General features: G+C 38.0%; 1 protein-coding gene across 8 annotated transcripts in view; it reads right to left on the minus strand.

Moving 5' to 3' along the window:
* Positions 1-4,451: 4,451 nt before the first annotated feature.
* Positions 4,452-23,294, minus strand: part of LOC115243675 (rap guanine nucleotide exchange factor 2-like) — an 86,520-nt gene continuing 67,677 nt past the window's right edge. For 4 of the 8 annotated variants that reach the window (XM_029820841.1, XM_029820836.1, XM_029820840.1 and 1 more), the window contains 15 exons: positions 23,100-23,201; positions 18,712-18,924; positions 18,283-18,635; positions 17,737-18,198; positions 17,347-17,639; positions 16,965-17,268; positions 16,647-16,878; positions 16,268-16,572; positions 15,954-16,138; positions 15,660-15,871; positions 15,280-15,511; positions 14,898-15,197; positions 14,490-14,807; positions 13,333-13,449; positions 8,586-10,235 (listed from right to left, as the gene is read on the minus strand). In XM_029820841.1, coding sequence (XP_029676701.1) covers positions 9,865-10,235; positions 13,333-13,449; positions 14,490-14,807; positions 14,898-15,197; positions 15,280-15,511; positions 15,660-15,871; positions 15,954-16,138; positions 16,268-16,572; positions 16,647-16,878; positions 16,965-17,268; positions 17,347-17,639; positions 17,737-18,198; positions 18,283-18,635; positions 18,712-18,924; positions 23,100-23,201 — 3,999 coding nt within the window. In that variant the 3' untranslated portion in view covers positions 8,586-9,864. The other 4 variants (XM_029820842.1, XM_029820838.1, XM_029820843.1 and 1 more) reach the window with 4 other exon arrangements.

Raw genomic sequence — 23,294 nt, forward strand, 5'->3', positions numbered from 1 at the left:
AAGTTCGCGTTTTACGTGAACGGACCATTACGTCCCGACTGTAACGAGCGCGAGTGCGTTTACTCGAGCGAGGGGACCTCCTGGATATCTGCAAACGGCAACACACAATTCCCCGCTCGTTTTCACGATGCTATCGCTAAACGAGACTTCGCACTTAACATTGCGAATTAATCTCGCAAATTCGACTCGAGACGAGTCTGTGCGCGACGTTTATCTCACAATTAGCGTGCGATATGTGGTATCGCATTATATAACGTATACTGCAAAACATTTTAAAAAGCGAAATATAAATCTAGGCAGAGATAAGAGAAAAGTATTATAAAAAATTTATTAAATTTGTAATAACCGAGTATATATTTCTGAACGCAACATCGATAAGTTACATGGATGGACATCTACGCATTTGCAACCGCTTGTCTTTAAAATGATAAAAGCAGCTGAATCAACGGGAAAAAATCTGTTTTGTATCTGCAATATAAATACGTTGGATTCTCACAAACATGTGAGATCTGTGTTTACTAACCTGACTGACGATTTTCTCACGAATCGAAAATGTCGAATCGCGAGACAACAAATCTTCCTCGATGAGCGATCCTTCCTTTCGCTTGCGTTTAACGGTCGACGTTAAATCCGCCGATTATTTCGTTTCCTCCTTTCCCGAGAAAGAGATCTCTCTTCGGAAACGCGATCACCGTTCACCATTCACCGAAAGAACGGACGCGTATCACATCGGTCTTGCGTGTCACTTCAGTATTTCTTCTGTTCAATATTTCATTCGTCTTTATATCGTCGTCCTTTTGGCTCGTCGAGCGTGACGGAAAGAGTACCTCGAGATACACAGCCACAAAGACCGGGGTGACAGCAGAAAAAAGAGAGAGAGGAAGAAACGACGAAGACGTTGTTCTACAGCGAGCCTAATCGGCGGGATACCGTTTTAACGAACCTCCGAGCGCTTAATAAGCGCGCTCGTGCAAGTAATCGACAATGACCTGCCAGTCGGCGTGCGCGACGTTATCGCTCTTCGGTAGATAATAAAAAAGGTGTCTTCGGATGAGCGGCTGTTTGCGCTGCTGCTTTATTCTGCATCCACGACACGTCGTATATCGCATTAAACACTAATGATTTCTTAATTACTTCAGCATAAATACTTCAAGACGAATGGAAAATAATTTCTTATTCTTAATATCGTGCTGGAAGCGCACGATAATGCAACAGTCGAGTCTTGAGTCAGAGCACGCACATTCTCAAAGATATACGTAAAAATGACGAGGCTTCTTCGGCTCGTTTTTTTTTTTTTTTTATCTCCTTTACGTTTGCACAAGCAATTCGCGAATTTTATTGACACAATTCGTTATTGCATTCGGTTCATCAGCTGATCCGTATCAAAGACACACTGTATATTCCGTGGATCGTCGTTCTAATTCTTCAGGAAATCGATGGATTTACACTTACTGTCCCACTGCGCGATTGTCCCGCACTTCTCGCAGAGGATCTAGACATGTGTCGCGATCAACAGAATCTCGACGCTGATTTGCAAACGCTCGATGAATTCTCGGCAAGGTGACAACACGACAGCCTCGTTATCGAATGCGTTATCGTGAACGACGTCGACGAAGATAGCACGACGCATCCGAGCGTGCCCGAAGCCTTGTTGTCGCGGTAAATGGCGCGGAAATCCAGGTTGTACGTGCATCGACCTGAAGCCGATGATTATAAGTGTGTATCCACCTTCCTCGTCCCTGACCCGCTCAACCAGCGGCTTCGATGAATCACGTCGGAAGCTGATCCCCTCAGCCGACAATCGACGAAAATTCACACGCGGGGGAACCGAGATCTATTCTATCTCTCTCTCTCTTTCTTTATGTTGCTTCACTTTCCAATCAACTTCGAGGAGCGCGAGGAGATGCTTGTTTCACTGAAACGATTATTAAGATGCAGAGCGAGTCTTGAAGGTAAAAGTGAACCTGAACCTCTTTGTAAGCTTCTTTCGTCGACTTTTTCAAAACTATAGAGATTGTCAATGGCAGAAGATCGAGAAGATGGAGTAAATGCTATTCTATATATAAATCCATTTCACGCTTGATTACATTGAAAAAATAGCACGTAGACTTAGTATCAATATCGGGCTATTTTGATCTTTTGTCCATGGATTCACGGAAATTGAAGTGAATCAATAGCATACAGTCTACTTGCGTCAGAAATTTTCGGTGAGATTCAATCACCATACACTCATAAAAGCTTTAGTAATCTTTCACATAAAACATATCACATCCACTATGACGAAGAATAAGCGCAGCGACTGTCTAATCGAGTGTCTATACAAATGAAGGAAGTTCGCGCGAAGAATCGGAAATTATCTCTTCCGTTTTCCCTTCAACGATCTTCGACGAGTATGAGAAGATCCTTGTTTCGATAGAACGAGAGTGTCTTTTCTCTAGATAATCTTCAAAATTATCAACAGAAAAATATTAAAAGTGCGAAAGTCCATCTAAGAATAAATTACTTTTCCCTGTCAAATTATAGGTAGAGCTCAAGAGGAGATTACGTTCTCCAGGATACGCATAGGATGATCCTTTGCACGATTGGATTGTATGTTCCTGACATTTATTCTCTTGAATCTTTTTTAAATGATTCTGTAGCTCTTCGATAATAGAAGATCGTCTTCAATAACGAAGAAAATGATCCCCGGATAGAGTCGGAAATCTTCAATGACGGAAGATTATCGGGAACGTTGCAATAAGTGCCAGGTATCGGACTATCGGATAAAAACGAACTACTTCGTCCTCTCGAATCATTCACGGAGATTAAGTCGAAATTACGTTTCTCTATCGAAGATATTGCTGCTGGGATATCCGATGAGATTCAATTACGGTGCACTCGCGAACATTTAATAATCTCCGATGTAATATGCATTCCTATGCGAAGAAGGATAAGTGCGATATAATGAGGGACATACATGTAAAGGCTCGCACCTTTCGTGAGATCTCGCTAATCTCAGATACCGAAAACACAATCGAATGTAAATATTTCAAATGACCGAATGAATTATTTGCAATGATATCCAAATTAATAGCGTATATTTAAAATCGTACACCCACACTGTGTAACATTCGCACTTTAATTCACGGATAATCCATTGACGGCGAATCCTATCGCGAAATCGACTCGCATTCGAAAATCACCCGCGGTGACACCTAACGATCTGATTGTCGGTTCAAGATTCCTCGCGCGTCATCGACAACACATGTTCGCTATAGAGATAAGAAACGAAAATTTGCCGAGACAACCCCGGTCGGAACACGGAAATACCCGGATCAAATTATCGGAGCCGATCGCGAGACGCGATCGAGATCGAAGCACCGCCGAGGGAGGTAGCGGGTTCTCGGACGCGCACAGAGAAACCGAGCGCACACACGGCGCAGGTAAGAGCGGTTTCTCCCCTTGCATCGTGCATCGGCTCGCCGCAGAGAGAGGGAAATGGCGAAACCATGGAGTGGTGGAGTCCGAGTGCTGCTGCGAAATACGCGGGGGAAGGGAAAGGGATACGAGCCGAGGATCTATGATATCCCATGGTGGATCGAGATCGACGATGGCCGATGATCGGAAAAAACTCGGCAAGAACAACCCTCGGATGATTTTATCGATTCCCCCATCCGCATACATTGCCCAGCGATATTTCTTATATTCCCTCGTAGAATCCTATCATCCCGTTTTTGTGGAAGCCTCTAAAATTTTACTTATATCGCTTGCTATGTATATTTTAAGAATTTTGATAAACTGTCGCTTCTATCATACATATCACACACTATCACAAATGATTAATTTGTAAAATATAAATATTTTGTAAATAGAGTAAACAAAAATTGGCGAACATTGATGACACACTCTCTTTTTCGCCGAAATTGTAAAATAATATATCAATTGTAAAGAATGTGCGTAGCTGAAGAAGTCTCCATATAAAACCATATTTTAAACATAAAAAGTAAATTTTTGGCTTATCTTATATAAATTACACGATATCGTTTAATTTTTTTAATTTAACTTGAGTTTATTAGACTGACAGTAAAATTTTATTGCGATCGCGCGCAATTTTTCGTCAAAGTATTTCGCTTCGAATAAAATATGAGAATTATATTTTGGAAAGGAAAGAGGAGAACGTTGCAGGCAGAGCGTATATTCAAGTCGCAATTTTACGCGTAAGTGAATCGACTAACCCCTGACTGTCAGTTGGTTCCTGTCTAAAGCAACAGGTGCTCGTCAACCGCTGCCATGTGGCCGTTGCACGAATGGAAGGAAGCACGCATACTCCTTACTATACGAGACACATTTTCTTCTAAATATACGCGCGATGGTAAAAAGAATTTAAAATTTTTTTCTCCTAAATATAAAAAATATATTCTACTTGCGCATCTTTGGACCTAAAATAATGGCAAATAAAAATTCTCCATGGATTCTTTACCAATCCTTTAATTATTCATATATTGTGTTTGCTGGGAGGGATTTACAGGTGTACATTAAATGTTGGGACTAAAACACCTATGCGCGTGACTCTTCGCGGGTACAGCTGAGGCCCGCGTAAGTCTACAAATGGTAATCTTAAATATGTGTATTCGAAATATGTATTTTTACTTATATATATATATATATAGTAATCGGTAGATTCTCTCCGCATCTACACATACGGTAGACAGATATACAAAACATCGTATCGTACAAAATAGTAGCAGTAGTATCACCTATCAACTTCGTTCCAACGGATGATCCGCTACGCACGGTACAGATTATGATCAGAGTTCGTCGAAATATTCTTTTCAAAAACACGACAATTCTAAGAACATATTTATGAGAGAAATTAACAAGCTTCTCCCTGGTCCTTTTGTATCTCGAAAAGCGCTTAGCTTTTCATTTTCTAATAAATATATATTATATGTATAGCGACATAAATAATTAATTTAAAAATTCGATGTGTATACCTATATTGTTACCAATAAAATACCATACGTAGCGGTTTACTAATGGAAATGAAATTCGAAACTTAACATATACACGAGATTTAATGTACGTATATACAAAATCGTGATACAGGGCGTAAAGTGACACAATCGCATCTATCAAAAGATATTAGAGATAAAGCAACCAATATATAAGGGACAATATTTTAAATTTGAAACCTTTTGCAAATTCAGAAAAACACAAAGTACATCTGAAGAACGTCCAAGAGACTCGGAAGAATAAATTGTTGCATTTCTAGAAAGATTCGATAAAAACTATTCTTTACGATATTTTTCAAACATACGTGTTGTTTTTACGTGTCAATAAAAGTTTCTTATTTTTTTTAAACATACGTTCTCTGCAATGATTTTTCTACCTCGTTTCTCCTACTTTTCAAAACGTGCGACAGAGTCATTTCACGCAAAAGTAGCCTGTATACATACGTATATCTTGAAGAATTTTGCTAAGGTGTTGGTCTTTGTACTGTTGTAAAGCGTTAATAAATAAGCGCGGGGAATGGATTTCGATGCGGGATAGGGTCAACGAACAAACGAACGAAACTGAAAAGACGGGAGACATTTTTTTGTACTATGATTCAAGTTTTATTAAACAAATTAAATACAAAAGATTTTCTGTTGTTTGCTGTCCGCGTTTTATATATATAGCCGAATATCTCGGGGTTATAAATAATTAAAATAACAGAACAAGGCGTGGTATAAATAAAAAAAAAGAGACGCTGAGCGAGAAAAGGTGTGACCCGTCTTAACTTTCGTTTCCCGAATAATAAACATTCTCACTTGCTTGTATTGTACTGTTACGAACAGGATTTCTCTAAAAGAAAAAGAGCAAAAATCAAGTAACGCATCCAGGCTTCTTTAATTCGAGACTTGATTTATATCGCTAACTAAAGTTTCACGGATTTACCAAAATATTTAAAGTTTGAATTTTCACCGAGAATTCTGCATCTCAAAACACTTGTAATCCGTATATATTTTATTCTGTTATATATGAAAAGTTGCTTTTTTATATGAGAGATTCTTATATTTGAAAATTGTTAGATACGTGCCAATAATTATATAGAATAAAAAGAGCACAGAATTATTCACAGAATTCTCGATAAAAATTCATCGATATTCTTTCCGAAAATAATAAATAAATGCACGTGGAATGCACGTAGAGCCTGGTATGTCTAAAAAAGATGAAAGGAGAAAAAATAGATTTGTCGCGTCAAAACTGAAGAAAGAAATTGATTTAGTTTTGATACTGCATTTTACGAAGAATCTTAATTACCGGTAAATACGCTTAAAAGTTTCTTCGAGAACGTTGGATATTAATGTTTAAAAGTCGTTAGGATATGTACAAAGAGATATAATATTTGAATATGAAGTAAATATATTGGATTCTCCAATGTCCCGAAAGACCGAGCTGGACCACATTCCCTCCCGATCCTTCGGGATCACTGGATATTAACGTCGAAGAGTCACACAGTCTTCGTGGATGTCGAAATTGGTCTTTTAATAAAAAAAAAAAGAAGAAAACACGATTGAAAAAGGAAAAAATAAGCAATAACAATATTTAATGGCAGTCCATTAAATGAGGATTCCTTTTCTTTCTTCTCTCTTTTTTTTTAAACGGTCAGAAGAGGAAAATGTGTCGAGGGTCTACAAAACACGGCAAGACGAAGTTTGGAATGTAATTAATGATAGAGATCCGAGTATCCAGAAAAGTACTGTGTTGACTCTCGATACTCTCTCGTTCTCTCACTTTCATACATGCACGCACACACACACGCTCTTTCACATTCTCTCCTTCTTTCGTGCACTCTTTCGTTTTCTGCATACTTGACAATCGCAAAAACGGTGCCTGGGTAATTAGGCCCTCTTTGCTAACGCGTCGATACACATCGTGCACGCGAATTACAGTTCCTTTATAATACTTGTAAAAGGACTCGAGTCTCATATAAATGGACAAGAGCATATATCTGCGTGGGTATGTGAATGTGTGTCGTGTATACACGTATTTCTATGTGTATGTAATATACATGGATAAACTTACGATAATAAGGTAAACCGCTTTTTCCGTACCGACATGTAAAGTAGCGAAAAATTTTATTTGCTTTTCCTCCTTTTCGCCCTTGCCCTCGAATTCTATGATATACGATCTAAAGAGGTTCCTTTCACACACATTGCGCAAGAATAAAACTAACAGTTACCGATATTGATAAAATAACGAAGGATGTAAACCTGATGATAACATTGAATAAAGTATCGAACTAAAGATGGTGAAATTGAGAAAACAATAACTTACTTGCGAATTAAAATTCGTTATGTGTGTTTCGTAAAAATAGATGGAGTAAAGTATAGTTTTTCGTGACTTGTAAATGCAAGGATACGCTTAAAAAATTTACACTGTTATGAAAAACTATAATCTCGATCGTGGCCAGTTAATCTTCGAGAAATTTTTTTTCTTTTGTACTTGATCATTCATCATTAAAATTCAACAAAAAAGCATAAAACTATTAACTTCTCTTGTAAAATTTAAATCATCTGAGCCAGATTGACAATAGAAATCTTTTAAAAGCAAGGCGATTAAAATAGAAAAGATGGTTTCGAATTAAATTAACTAAATCTGAAACAATTAGAAATGTTTCTATTTCCTTATTTCGATAAAAAAAAGAGGCAAATCTTTTCAATTCTTAAACCTGTAAAATGTCGGTGGAACGCGATCGTGTTAGACACGAGAGTCAACCGCGCGATCCTAAACATTTCACATTGAATCTTTGTCTTATCCTTCGTGTATCCCTGCTTCCCCTCGCTAAATATTATATAACGCTATGCTATTTACACCAACTTATATTACTACGGGACACTAAAGATTAACCTACCAAGTATATATATATTACAGGACACGTCGTCATATTCAGACTTTCTCTGGCGACACGCGCAGTATATATATAACATCTTTGGACTCGGTTTTATTACACATTTATATAGAATATTATGATCGCTTTCTCGTCTAATTCGCTTCTCGTCATCTCGTGAGAGCTCACAAACATCTAACAACTCGAGAAGTGTTCCCCTTCAGTCTAATAAAAGAAAAATACTCTCCTATACTCCGTCTCCTGCTTACCGGCATTCATTAGCTATTTGATACTTTCCAGTACATTGTATAAATATTTTAACGCTTGAGATTCTCTCGATGGTTCCGTCAAATTTGTCACGGGGATCCTTGGAAGACAAGCGTTCTGCTTAAATAAAAATTAAACGCCTTTATCTTGCAGTAAAGCATAAGTAGGTTTCGTCCACGCAAAAAATTTCCCACGCGGCTTAAAAGATAGTGTCGATATATTAACGGCCATCGAATACACCATCGAATAGGATATTGGCTATCGAATGTGAAACCACATTTATAGGAAAAAACTTTGCCTATCGTTCCTACATTCTCTTTTCGTAGCGATTCGCACATGATATCTGAAAACGATTTTGGCCGCGTAAAAGAAATAATACGACAAACAATTAAAACGGTAACCGAAACTCGGCGAGATTCGTGGACCACTTAAACCGCCGACACTTGGGCGTCTTCGTCATCTGTAACATTTCGAAATGTGTTTTAGTATGTGACATGTCGCAAGTGTCAGGTATGATGATCGGAATATACGAGGGACTCTAATTTGGGTAGATATCATCTAATCGCGTGCAATTCTGTTCGATTTAATAATATCGATTCAAATCGGAGCAAAAATATGTGATAAAAATATCTCAAGCAAAAAGTAACACAAAGATTTCTGCTAAAAATTAAAAATTATTGCAAAATATCCCATGCTGGATATTAAAGCAATTTACAATTTCTCGTATTTATTTTCTATATTTTTACTGATTTTAGAGTCTCTCGCTAATGCGATGTCTATAAACAAAATATACTTCGTTATTTCTTTCTCTGGCTCTAGATCTCTAATTATTTTGAAATAAACTAATTCAAGAAAAATCAACAATTAATGCAGATAATGCAAACAAAAATGGATCAAGGGTAACACGTGCGACATGGATGCAAATAGCGAATCATGCTTTGACATTACGCAAGAGGTAAATTGTGGAAACAAATCGCATATAATTTTTTATAACATTTCAATGCAAAACAAATTCAATGATAATAGGCAAGCTAGTGTATTATGCAATAATCACTAATGTAAATATTGACTTAATGCGGGCAATTATCATGATTATGCATTATGAAATTACATGACCATTGCTGAATGAGTGCGCTACATAATCACATTAATTAAACACAAGCTTTCAACGTGTTGTACAAGCACGTTTTGTTCACATTTACACGTAAATATAATACTTATTTACAATGTGATTATATCATGTGGTACCGATCGTTTGATCCGATCGGCTAATAACAATACTATCACTGTGTTTATGATTATGTTCAAGATTGTATTCAAAATTGTATTCATGATTACGTTCAAAATTTAATTTCAATCGTGTCATAATATATCCTTTTTATAAATAAGAAAAACTGTCTCGAAAAAAAGTGACTTGCAATATATTTAAACCAACACTATACGTGTATACCAGAGGAAAAAGATTGCAATCTTTAAAATCTTGCTATATCCAACTAAATGATGATACACAAGAATAGAAAATACATAACAAGATCAGATAAAAGTCATTTTTGATAGAACGGGCACTGTGAAAAAAAAAAACGTTGAAAAAGAAAAAATCGTTAAAAGCGTTGCAAATGAAAAAATTGTCGTAAAAATACGAAATATTACATCCGATGTAATGTAAACTGACAAAATACTTTTGCCAATGCAAATCAGCACTCTTCGCCGTGCGTAAATATTAACAATGGCAAATATAAGAAGCCTTAACACGAGCGTAAACCGAATAGATGTATATAAATATAAACGTGAGGGTGAATTGTGTGTGTGTGTGTGAACGGTAGAGCGATTTGGTTAGATGTAGTAGTACCATCTTCATGATCGGTGGCCCGATAAGTGACCCCCTCGTGGCTGTTAGCACGACCGAGTCTGTGCAATCTTGCCATCTGTTGCGCGACTTTGTACGCCGGTGGTTGACGGCACTGCGGCGCGCTACTCATGCCGGGTCGCATCGTTGTGATCGACGACATGTTTCCCGACGACATGGTGCCCATAGTCGTCATTATGGTCGTGGTCCCCGCTCCGGGCGGTGGCAGCGGGGCTGGCATCCCTAGGCCCATGCTTAATCCCGTAGTACCTGAAAACCCTCGACTCTCTCGATCTCTCTTTCTCTCTCTCCCCCTTTCGCGCGCCGCCGCCTTCTCCCACCTCCTCAATATTCTTCATCTCTCAGCGACAAAGCGATTCGCTACCGCTACCTTCTCGGACACTGTGCTTGTAAACGAGCGCTTACGAGAATGCAAAGAGCATCGAGTTTATGCCCGTTACATAGAATTCTAATTAACAGAATAGCCATTACGAGTTCGAGTATCTTGGGCGAAATCTTAAAATATTTCGCTTTGAGCTTTTATAAAAAACTAATTACATTCAAAAAATACTCATGAGAATATATCTAAAAAAAAAAAAAAATTCAACAAAAATTAAGAAAAATAAAGACACAAAATTCTCATTTGTAACATTCAATTTTTGTTTTTCATATTTTTAACTCGTACTTTTTCACGTCATCGTAATACAACATTCGCCATCATATCTAATTTTGTAATACATTATCTTTTATAATTATTATTATAATTAAAATATATTTATAATATCTATTATAGTTATTATTTTTTATAAATAAAAAATGATAAAAATGAATAATAAATATGCTCGACTTCATTTTTTATTCTTTATAAATAAAACAGCACTGCCATTCAACTATCATTGAGAAAGGTAATTTGCGCTCGCTTACAAGAGCGAAGTCCACGAGAAGCGAACGAGTTTAAAGGAAACCGCAAGATACATTCGCCGCTATACAACCTACCCAAGAGAGAGAGGAAAAAAGCACACATATACCGTTTCGCGTATGGTTAGTACCCTGGAAAGAAGGCGCTCTGTTATATCTTCGCTAATACTATGGGACACGCAAATACACAAATGGAACAAACTCGATGCAGCGTGTTGCGCTTCTAGGCCACGCTAGAAGCGAACCGTAATACTATGTCACCAGCCGTGCATACTAACAGACTTGTACGATAATTAATGATTAGAACGGGCGAGAACGTCACGCACAGAGAGATTCAATACACCCTCGTGAAAGGCAATTTCCATCCAGTTCAGACAAAGCTCAAGCCTGTGTAAAGATGCTGGAGATTGGCAAGGTTGTAACATCTACCACTCGCAATATTTCAGTATACTGTTTCGCATGCACACACTGTTCCATCAAATTCTATGTATTCCGTTTCAGAGAGAGAGAGAGAGAGAGAGACAGCAAGATTAACGCAATGATTCAATGCAAGCCAGACAGACGAAACAGGCAGACAGACGCGAACTCACCTTGAGGAGTTGGGGGTTGGTGATGAAGATGATGATCGTGATAATGTTGTTGATGATGATAATGATGGTGGTGGTGGTGATGATGATTGTGGTTGTGATTCTGATTGGCAGGAAGCGGAGGTAGCACCGCTACCGCATGAGGAAACGGAGGCGCTCCGCCTCTTATAACAGACCCTGCACCACACAGAGAGGCCACATACGACATTTTTTTTTTTTTAACGAAATCTACAGACTTGCGCCGTTTATTGTAAATCCTCGAAAGAGGACGATCCTCGGAACGAGAATTCGACGCGATTTTTGCGATCGATGCAAAATATTTTTGGAAGCCGGCGCACGAGATTAAGCGAGTGACTAGCCGACATAATAAGCTGTAAAGCGAATTTTACAAAAGCGTAAGATAGAACGGTTTAATAAGCGGCTGAAAGCAGAATTGTTATGCTACATATATATATTTGCAGTGCTCGACGATGCGAATATCAACGCGAAAACGCACGTAATGTTTAATAATAATATTTAATTCTTTAGATGTTAAACTAACATTTAGTAGTAATTTGATTATCGCTTAAAGGCAAATGGCCATGGGACATACGTTCTTTAGTGGTAAAATTTAACGACTCCCCAAAAAAGCAAACAAATAATAATTAAAAATTATAAAATAATATTATATATAAATTAAAAAAAAAAAAAACATTTCTCTAAGATAAACTAAGCTAAGCATGAAAGATATTTATTTCAAGATATTTATATCGAATATTTAAACAATATCTCTCGTATGCACGCAACATACACATACAATATGAAATTGTTAAACGCAACGCATAAAGAAAAGAAGGGGAAGAGAAAGGATAAATAATGTAAAATGGAATATCACACATTACATATGTTATAATGAACTCACTTATACTGCCTACGGTACCGAGTCCACGACCAGCGTACTTCATCCACCAAGGGGCATCATCCTTGGCAACAGGGTCCTGTCCAGGCCTCTGCATAATCGATGCTATTTTTTCGCCAAACGACTAAAAAAAAATGCACACACATTATGATATATTACGAACACGCACATTTTGTCGGTAGATGTGTTTAAAAGCGAATTACCATGTTCGATGTTATCCTTTCGTTCTCGTCAGCTGAGATCGTTGACAGCACCGCTGGCTGATGTCCACCGATATTCGATATCTGTTGATGTTGGATGTTGGTCGATGTACGGAAAAATCGACCCGCTAGTTTCGCAAAAAAAAAAAAAACATTTGATAATATTTATTATTCAACCTATAAATAATTAAACTCAAGTATATTCATCGGAAATTATTAATAAATTTAAATTGTGAATATGAATATTCAAGGATAAATGTTAGACATTGAAACTGCGATATAATTTTGCTCGATTTCAATTTTGATGCTACAACATTACTGTATTTCTCAAATATCGGAAGTCATTATTGTATGTCTAACAAAATTTAGATTCCGAGGTTATCTCGATCTCATAATTCTTAATTAATACTATCAACATTACTAAACACAACAACAATTATATAACACGTAATCCCCTGACAACATAAAAAACAAGACATATAATGCAAAAAACAACAGTTTACGTAAAACAATAAAACAAACATCGGATGGGTGTATAAAGTATAAACCGTAATCTTACATCGTAAAAATATATCCAGCTTTCATCGCTAAGAAGACACGCTGAGAGAAATTCAATTTCCAGAGTCGGTGTCCGCGCGAAAGAGACTCTACTCTCTATCTCTACTATTTCTACTACGGTCTACGAACAAGAGGAACAGCACACGAGCACAGTTGGCCACAATCCGTTCTCTCGCTTCACTCTCGTGTTGTTGTTGATTACATACCTTGCAGAGCGGAGTGCCGTCTTTGCGGTGGCGGTGGGCTGCCGCCCGCTTCCACGCTGCTCCCACTGTGGCTGTCCAGCTGAGTGCTATGACCGCTGTCACTGCTCGTCACCGAACCTACGCACACGTCCCCAAGACACTTCTATCACTACACACGTTCCAGCCGGGGGATTATCCGACCTGATGCGATCGCTAAACACACTATCGTCTAGTCGGGGCGTTCGTTCGTAATCCGTGTCTCTTTGCTCTAAATCGAGCCAACGCGAGAACCTGATATAAGCTGATCATCTCGCTACGCTCTGATTGCATCTCTTTTGCACGTTCCTATTTATCTTTCCTGCCGTCTACAAGTATTTAATTCTATCAAAGTAATCGACGAATATATCTTATGTACGCGACTTATGTTAAAATTGTAATACGCGATTTCCTATACGATAATTAGAAATTAGATCGTACTCGTATAAATATTTAATTTAGATTACTCATGCTGCACATTATTTTTTATATTTACTAGAATATTTTAAAATTGTCGTAAGAGAGACATTTAGTGATTTTCTATTTCAAATCATTAAAAACAGAATAGATATCGATATCGTTACGACTCCGTATGTCCCATGGTACGAGAGCTCCGAATCGAAGCCGCACTTTGTTTTGAATTTAGGTTCGTGATGTCTAATCGAAAAGAAAAGCTCGCGCTACAATAATCGGCGTACAAGATGCGTGTGTATATGTATGTGTGTGTGTGTGTATGTGTGTAAATGTATGTGTATATATGGATCAACTAAATAACATGGAACATTTATGATTGCGTAAACGGCTGTGCAGCGTGCATAATAATGAGACTCCTTGTTGCGAGACCTGACCAGTGTATGTAACGAGCAATGAAAGTGCGTGATGGTGCTTCGCGAGATGCGTATCTACCAAGTTAATATTTATATTTGATTAACAATCTATTAATATAATATATATGTATAAATAATTTAAAAAGTTATAAATAAAAAGCAATTAAAAGTATCGCAACAGATAAAATAAATTTTCAGATCTATTTGATCAGAACGATCCGTCTATAAATGAGGTTTTTAGAAAAACCTAGAGAATAAGTATAATTGGATAGCATCTCGCTTCAAACCATTTTGTAAGAAATAAATTGTACTCACCGCTTGTCAAGGTTTTCCTCAGCGGTTGAAGATTGCTCAAGCTAGTTACGCTACTGCTCTCCGCACTGAGGTCGACAGGCGGCGGTAGACTAGCGGGTGTATCACTGTGGGATCGCTCGTGCATTGGTACTCTGCTGCCGGATCCTACTCTTCTAGGTGCACCTGGACTAGGTTCTAAACCACTCGAGTGTAGAGCCAATCCCGGTACAGGTAGCGGCGGTGGACAGTGCTTAGGTTGGTATGGTCGTGTCTTGTGAGGATCTGACAGAGCCAACATTTTCCTCACCGCCTGCGGCGACGCAGCGCCGAATTTTGTACCTGTAGAATCCATAATCAATACAAATTATAAGATAAAATTCTTAAAAAAAAATCAATTACAAAGCGCAATTAGTAGAAAGATTTACTAACCTTGTATACTTTTCCTGCCTTCGCTAGTGCTGCTCGCGCTACTAGTAGTCGACAGAGTAGGTGACGGATGCCTTCTTCCGCGACTGCCACTCAGCGGAACCGCGGCGGCGACTGCAACCGCTCCCGCGTGCGGCTCACAATCGACGGAAAGTTGATGCAGTCGTTCTTCATCCGTGATTACTTTCATGTTCGCAAGATAGGCCTTCACTCTTCGGACCATCTGCGCTTCCTCAAACATTTTCTTCGGATTTGGTGCGGCCGTGGATTTCTTTCGTCGTTTCACCGTCGCAGTTTGGCCGCCTATAAATCACAATATCACAGTTGTGTATTAACTATTTAAGAGATGAAACCAGTAACAACAAAATAGTAAAAAAATATTTACCTTGATTGCCAGTGGTCATTTGATTCAAAGCAACCATCGCAGAACTCGGTGGTTGCCCGCCTCTCTCCAACATGGTTAGTAAATCATAGGGTGAAGAGCACATGTTTGTCAGCGTTCTTACTTCCTTAGCAATCATTCTGAGTTTTTCAAAGTTTACCAAACTTTCTACTCTCGAATCATTACCAAGATGTATGAAAGTCAAATCTTTCTTCACGACCGGATAGAAAGGTATCTAAAATAAAATTTGTTTAACTCGTTATCGATCATTTAAGGCTGTCATAGCATAAGCTCGAATTGTAGATCGCTATACGCTATCGAAGTAAATGACAATAAGAGATATCTTATTTGATATAATATATATATAAAAGACGATAACTCACTATCGGTGGTTGTGTTTGCTCAGACGCCACCAATTGCCGATATTTACTCATGTTGCGGCTGGGATCCATTAATTCCTGCAAATCACTAAATAATCTTTGATATTTAGTTGGTAGTTTTTCCCACGAGGCTCTTAATCTTGACACTGCACCATGACCCAAACCGGACACGATCGCGAACATTGAATTAAAATTTTTGCACTCCTTACATTGGCCTGTTAAAAAAAACATTGTTGATAAAATGGATATAGAAGATAAGTACAGAAAAGAATATATGTATATTCGGTAGATACTTACGCGCTATTTTGATAAATTGTTTTATAATCTTACTGCGCCGCACGAGATTATGCTCGGAACAGACTTCTGTTACAACCCAAAACATTTCTCTGTTGACTAGTTCTGCAAATTGACTGAGCATAGGCACGCCATACCTGCTCTTCAATTCAAACAAATCATCCACATATTCCGTGGACTCGATTTGTCTGTAACGCAAAATATGTAAAAATAAATTTATTGTCGTCAAAATGTATAATTAAACCTAATAATTCCAAGTACAATTCGTAAAATATATTTATATACGTTTTCTACATCTCGTAAATATCCTAAATTACCTGAATATACTAAAATCCTGTAGAGTCAGTTGTATCGCCACTTCCACGGCGTTCAATTGCAGAAAATGAACTTGAGATTCTCGAATGAGTTCCGGAGCTTGATCGTCGGCTACTAAAGTTTCGGAAATTCCATTAGTTTTCAAATAATATCGGGAACTCAATCCGATTCTTTCCGCGAGATTCTGCAATTGATCTGGCAATCTACGCTGCTTGATCATGCCACCTTCGCCGACACTCACTTCTGCTAGAGAAAAGTTTGAACTGCTTTCCGTTATACCAAATTCTTGAAGCGCAAGCATTACCACCTACAATAAATTAAACGTCAGTAAATAAAATCTTTCTATTTGTTATTTAATATCGGTAACATAAATTTACGTACCTCATGTGCCGTCGTTTCTTTGTGGATAAGAAGATATTTGCAGGTTTGATCTGCTTTGTATACCTTGAGCACGTGTTCGGGATAATCGTTTGCTCTTAAGTCATCGTAACAATAAAGTGACGTAAGATCTGGATTACTCTTTGAGTGATACAGATTAGTGGTTGTCTGCGAAAGCCCTGTTCCCGGTGGCGTATGTGGTGGTGCAAGAGGATCGTCCATGTGTACACCGTCGCTGTTAAAATTATAAGATATTTTGTATCAACAAAAGATTCACGCATTAATTATCATTTATTCCGCAATATGCTTCAATGCACTTACTTGATTGTGTTCTTTGGCAGTATGTTCATCTTCATAAGTGCTTTTTGTAATCGTCGCTTGGGACCAAGAGTCATAAATCCCTTGTGCTCTTTTTTGGCATCTTTACATGGCGATACATTGTTATCGGGAATTAACAATGGTACTCCACCGATCATGGGATTTAAAGGATTTACAGCAGTCATAGGATCCACATGCGTCGACAGTCTAGCACGTGGATCTGACTGAAGCCTGGGTATTTCCGGCTTACTTGTCCTACCTCGGGGTCTCGGAGAGTTATCTGGCATCTGAAGCATTTCTTTGAAAGCTATAAGAATAAATAATTAATGGTAAAGAACAGACATTTTATTATCGATTTTGGTTTCAAAAAGACGATTAGACTCACCAAGTAAATTAGATTTTACAGTTATACTGAGGTGCGTGGAAGCTCTCAGGATATCAAGTGCTTTCGCGTGATTCACATGCTCGAAACTTTGACCGTTCACTTCTAAGATCTGGTCACCCCTTTTTAAACCAACATCCTCAGCCTTAGATCTCTTGTCAACTTTTGAAATAAATATACCAAAACCTCTCTCAAATCCTCCTAAGATGCTAAAATTTAGGACCTCGTCTCTGTTTGGTCTCGCTAATGTTACGTTCCGCGTTCTCGCTTTCGCCGCACATGCAATATTTAATAACCTGAAACAATTATGTATACATACATAATAATTGTATTTCTTAATGCTCTAATTCATGTCCTTTTCCACAAAACAAGATGGAAAAAAATGAATTTTACCTTTGTTGTCCTAGCATTTTTTCTCTTTCCAATCCGGTTTCGAATGCTTCTAAAAATTCCATCATCGCCGGATCAGTCTCGAAATCAGTAAAATGATTATTCACCCATAAGAGCACGACACGAGCAACACGATCTCGCACTTGTGATTGATCGAACCATTCCAACAATTGGCTTGCGACCAACAACGGGCTATCGATAAACGTTCGATGAGTCAACAAAAAGTCTTCTACATAAGTAGGATCTGTAATACTGTTTTCTTCGATAAGTTGTAACATTAAACGTTCCGGTGTTCCCCGTATCACCACGTGACCTCTTCGCGCGGCGCCGTCCAAAGCTCCTCGTAACTCTGTCACTAAAATTACCCTTCCATTCTCTTCGTGTCTCCTGGTATTCTCTTCACCTTGATGTTGAATTCGAAAATAATCTGCTTGTGTGACGCAAACAAATTGGCAATCGTCGCATCTGCAAAAAAGAAAACGCGTTTGTTTCCTTATATTTTTCTATATAACAGTCGATATAAAAGTAGAAAAGAAACGGATTACAAACTTTGTTCTCATAACTCCGCGATGTAATAGCCTCTCCATAGTAGGCAAGATACCGAAGCTGTCTCCAAGACCGAGCTGTTCAATTTCACCATTGCTGTGCTCAATCTCGACAGCACCGTTAATCAACACGCTCCAACTATCGAGCTCCTCGCCATCATTCAAGACCACCATACCGGCTCGATCGACCACTGCAAATACCATTACAGCGCACAGCGCTCTTCTAACGGCCAAAGTCATATTTGTGAAAGCTTTCAACTGTTGTGTGAATTCCAAAAGTATCTCTATGTCGTCCTCCGTTCTCTCAACAGGGTCCTTCTCTAAACATTCTCGTACAGGATCGCGTACTGTTAAACTCTAAAACATCGCAATAACAGAAATTAAAATGCATATAATATATCTCTAAGCAAAAAAATTAAACCGCAGTACTTACATCCATGCTTTCTGCTAGATCCTCCTCCTCATCGCTGTCAACAATGGATTCCACAAGACCAGAAAGATCCACCTCGTCGGGATCCGCATCTAATGAACTTTGTACCGATGTCATTGTGTCAGATCCACTGTATGCTGAACTTGTGTCACTCGAATGACTGCTTCTATTTGATTTCTGGTACAACTCCGGCCTGCCTGTCAGGCCCTGTGCGAACTATAAAAGAGAATTTTTATCAGTCCATTTAATATGATTTTTAAATTCCTTATTAAAAGATTTGCTTGTGTGCATAATTTTTACATAAAATTATATTATGATTTATAAACTGTCTTTACATATTATTCTTACAAATAAATTTGAAAATATTTCATATCAAACAGTTTGATGAATCTCATTTTTTTATCTCTCATTTTTTCTAAATATTATATATTAATATATATATAAATTTATTATCATACATAGCTAAAAATTAATATAATAAAATTTTGATATAAATGACAATATATTTGACAAAAGATATTATAATGTAACTAGATATATATATATATATACACAGACTAAAATATGACATTATATAAATTCTACAGAATGTTAGAAGTCAATAAGATGTTATATGATAAAAGTTATTAATGACAGAATAAAAGAAAACAATGAATGAAAATTGAGAAACATATTAATAAAAAGAACTCATCTGTCATTTATACAAATATATCTACACAAGTGTTGTATACAAAGAGCGGAATAAATGTAATATATACATAATAACAATATATATATATAATTCAACATCTCCACCTATGATGCCTCCTAACCTTTCTCTGGATTATCAATTTTTAATTAATAATAGCAACGAGCATTTAAGATTGCCTAACGATAATTCGTGAAAGGGAAATTTACGAGGACAACCCACACGCTATTCCTCCATTCGATTAAGATGACCTGTGCCTACATCGCGAGAAACAAAACATCATCGACGACGAGGATACCGCTAGCTCGCTAGGAATAGCAAATACCAAGAATGGGCGTGATTGGGACAGTTGACGGTTAGGTTAGGTCACAGAGAGACATGACATCACGCACGCATGCACGCAGATCGTATGTGCATCGGGCGCGGATACGCTTGGTCGCATGCGCGCACATACACATCCGTCATCCAAACAAAACATCTACAACGATGTCCGCGCTGTCATGTCATCAGGAGAGGCGTACACCCCGCGCTCTCCAGGAAGGGGATGGCGCGTCCGCGAAGGAGTCAAGGCCATTTTGAGTATCCCCGAGAGGTGAAGAAGCACTCACTTGGTACATGCCGTACGCGTCCATCGCGAGAGTCGCACGATCCTCCTGTGATCCTGTTGTTCTTATCTTCCTTCTTAGCCGAGAGAATCACGGCAGATTTGACGAATCGTCCGCGACTACGGGCGTCCGCAGCAACATTTTCTTACGCGCCGATTGTGTTCTTTTCTTATTTGGCGTGCCGTATCGCGCGTGGACACGAATCGAGACGCGCGACGCGGCGCGGCGTGACCCTCTTTGTACAGCTTAGCACGAAACTCGTGACGCGTCCGACCGAGACCGACCGTCCGATCCGTTTGTCTGTCCGTCCGTCTGTCGTCGTCGATGCGGCGGACCATCAACTTAGCGGACTGCCTCTCGTCCCGCTGCCACCCTCGCCGTGCCACCGCTGGCATTCCCTTCGAGAACGCAGGGTAGTCACGTGACCCCGCCGCGCCGAGCGGCTCCTCAGGCTCGTGTCAACGGGGGGCGCATCGTGCCGGCCGGCGAAGAAACGATGCCGGGCCACCTGTAGCTTCCGCACGCGATGCCGCATTTTTTTTGTCCTTTTTTTTTCCTTTTTCTTTTTGAATGAAAATTCGGAGAAATTCTTCTCGTTTTCTTGTTCGTTATAAACGAGATTATAAATTGCGAAATTGAATCCAATTCTTGACAAGCTGACAGTAAAATGCCAAAAACTAGGCATTTATTTTTAAAACTTTAAATTAATAACATTTTTTACACATTAAGTTCGAATTACATTTGCTTTTTCTATATAATTATACTAAAGTTTATTATCATAAATCAATTAATGAATAATCTTTATCGTTTGAGAATAGAAATTTGAAATATGCAAATATATACGAACAGAAACCTATATATTTGATAAATAAGTTTGATAGATTATATCAGCTAATCAATTCTTGAGAGAAGCGAAAACAAAAATAATAATAAAATAATGATCGACTAATGTCGATATGTAGAAATTTGGTTTGACAACTACCGGAAATTGAATTAGATTTTGTTATTTATGTCAGAATAGGCAATGGCTGGAAATTTAATGAAAATTCGTCGTCCATACAATACAAATATTACCTGGACATTTAATTAGATTAATTAAATTCCGTCGCACTAACTACACATATCTCTTACGATCAATATTTATTCTAATTTCATGGTTCACAAATACAACTAGAATTTGCGCGTCTCTTAAAAACTAATCTCAATATTTGCAATAGATTAATTAGTTATAAGTTATATATAAAAAAATTTATATCCATTAAGATTGATTTCATTACAATACTCACGCGCAATATAAATAAAATTGCAGCACAGATTAAAAATAAAAATTGCACGATAATGATCTGTAATTTATTAATGCTTACAGTCGGACTATGTTGGGAGAGAAGGGTTGCGAATGCAATTTGCGGCATGGGAACAGGGAATTTAAATAACGGCAACCATATCTGGATTCGTGGGAGATGGTTACTTGATGAGTTTAGAAGCGATTTGAGATGATGAGCGATTATGAATAATTATGAATTTACTTTACGTGGAATTGCATTAAAAAGAGGAAATAGGAGGAATAAAAACCGCGATGTATAAAATTCTCCTTGAATTCTTTCAAATGATATATGTATAGCATTATCAATTCGAAATCTTTTCGGATTTGATCGAAATCTTTTTATCATGACTTTAATTAAATATTAATCTATTTTAATTAAATAATGGAAATATGTAATTATAAATTTTAAAACTAACTTGTAAAATTTTACAATAGTTTTAAAATTAAAATCACTGATAGACGATAAATATATTGTAATATAAAAAGAAAAAAGATATGTTTATAACAAATCACGATTAAATTCACGATAATTGCAATCGGATGTAGATGCTCGATGATAATCTCATGACGGTAGAATATAACATAAATAACTGAGATTAAAAATAACGATAACGCTCGATATGTAATACAACCTACTTCGATTTGCACACCCACGCGATTGTTAGTAGGAACAGCCAGTCGAACGTAACGTCATAAGAATATTGCAAAACACGCTCGAGAAGCTGATCGAGAAAGAACACGCCAGTGCTCCCGCGATTAATATTCATCAGCCTTCGCGATTAGTTAATGCCATGCGGAACAATAAGCAAGCAATGACGTAAATTGACGCCGATAACGACACCTGAATTGATCTTAAAGGGTCTCTCAGAATCACTGTCGGACGATCGTGTGAGATGCGCTTAAGGAGTCGACGGACGGTCGATCGAGACGCGAAGAAGCGAAAGAGAAAGAGAGGAAGAGACAGAAAGAGAGACAGGCAGATGGAGAGATTGGTGCGTAGAAGAGAACATCGCTGCTGCTGGTCCACTCAAAGCATCCAGCAACGGATAGTAAACGCTCAAAGGCCACTGCCCGACCCGACAGATGATTTATACGACCCGTTACGTCGCTCGTGTGTGTCTCACTTTTCCTTTTGTCTCGTGCTACGCACTACTTTCCAAATTGTTTCTTCCATTCAGCTTCTTGTCCGCCGAAATAATCTGCCGCACGGCTTCGACGTTACATCGGTGAAATTTTGATTATCGAAATGATTTCGTGAACAGCTTTATGAGTATGTGTATAGGTAAGTATATTGATACTGTCGAAGCTTATACGTCCGTCATCTGGCACCGGTATTGATTTCGATGAGAAGATAATTGGAGAGGAGATACATGTGTTATGCGAGATGAATGTTTCAAGAGAGAGAAAAAATGTTGCAAATATTCCCAAAAAAAAATATTACAAACTTTTTCTACAAAGATTTCCGTAGATATCTATTCAAGATATCTTATGATAGCAATTTCTCGAAATTTTTCTATAACAACTGAATAAAAATGAATATTTATATCCAGATTTATAAAATCAAGCAAATGAACAGAGTAATGATTTATGCAGCAAAAAAAACATGCATCTATGAAATTTATCTTATTTGAAAATAAGAACCTGCGGTCAACCATTCCTTAAAAGAAAACATCTTTAGACTTCGATTTGTACAGATGGATAAAATAAAAAATATCGCACAAACGATCGTGGCTGTTTCTGCCGCAAATACAATAACAAATAGAGAGATATTTACCGTATCATCGAAGACCAGGTTGACCTGACGGTGGTCGGTTATGGGGTGCGGATGCGGTGGTCGATGCATCCTTCCTCCGCCATGAACTTCCGGATAGTCGATCTGCAAGAAAGATAAACATCAGTTTACAATGATAAATATAAAGACTATAAATAAATTATGTCTAATTTATCGATCTCTTCAGGAAATTATCGG

Source organism: Formica exsecta, unplaced genomic scaffold (assembly GCF_003651465.1).
Source record: "Formica exsecta isolate Colony F162 unplaced genomic scaffold, ASM365146v1 scaffold72, whole genome shotgun sequence".
Classification (NCBI taxonomy): domain Eukaryota; kingdom Metazoa; phylum Arthropoda; class Insecta; order Hymenoptera; family Formicidae; genus Formica; species Formica exsecta.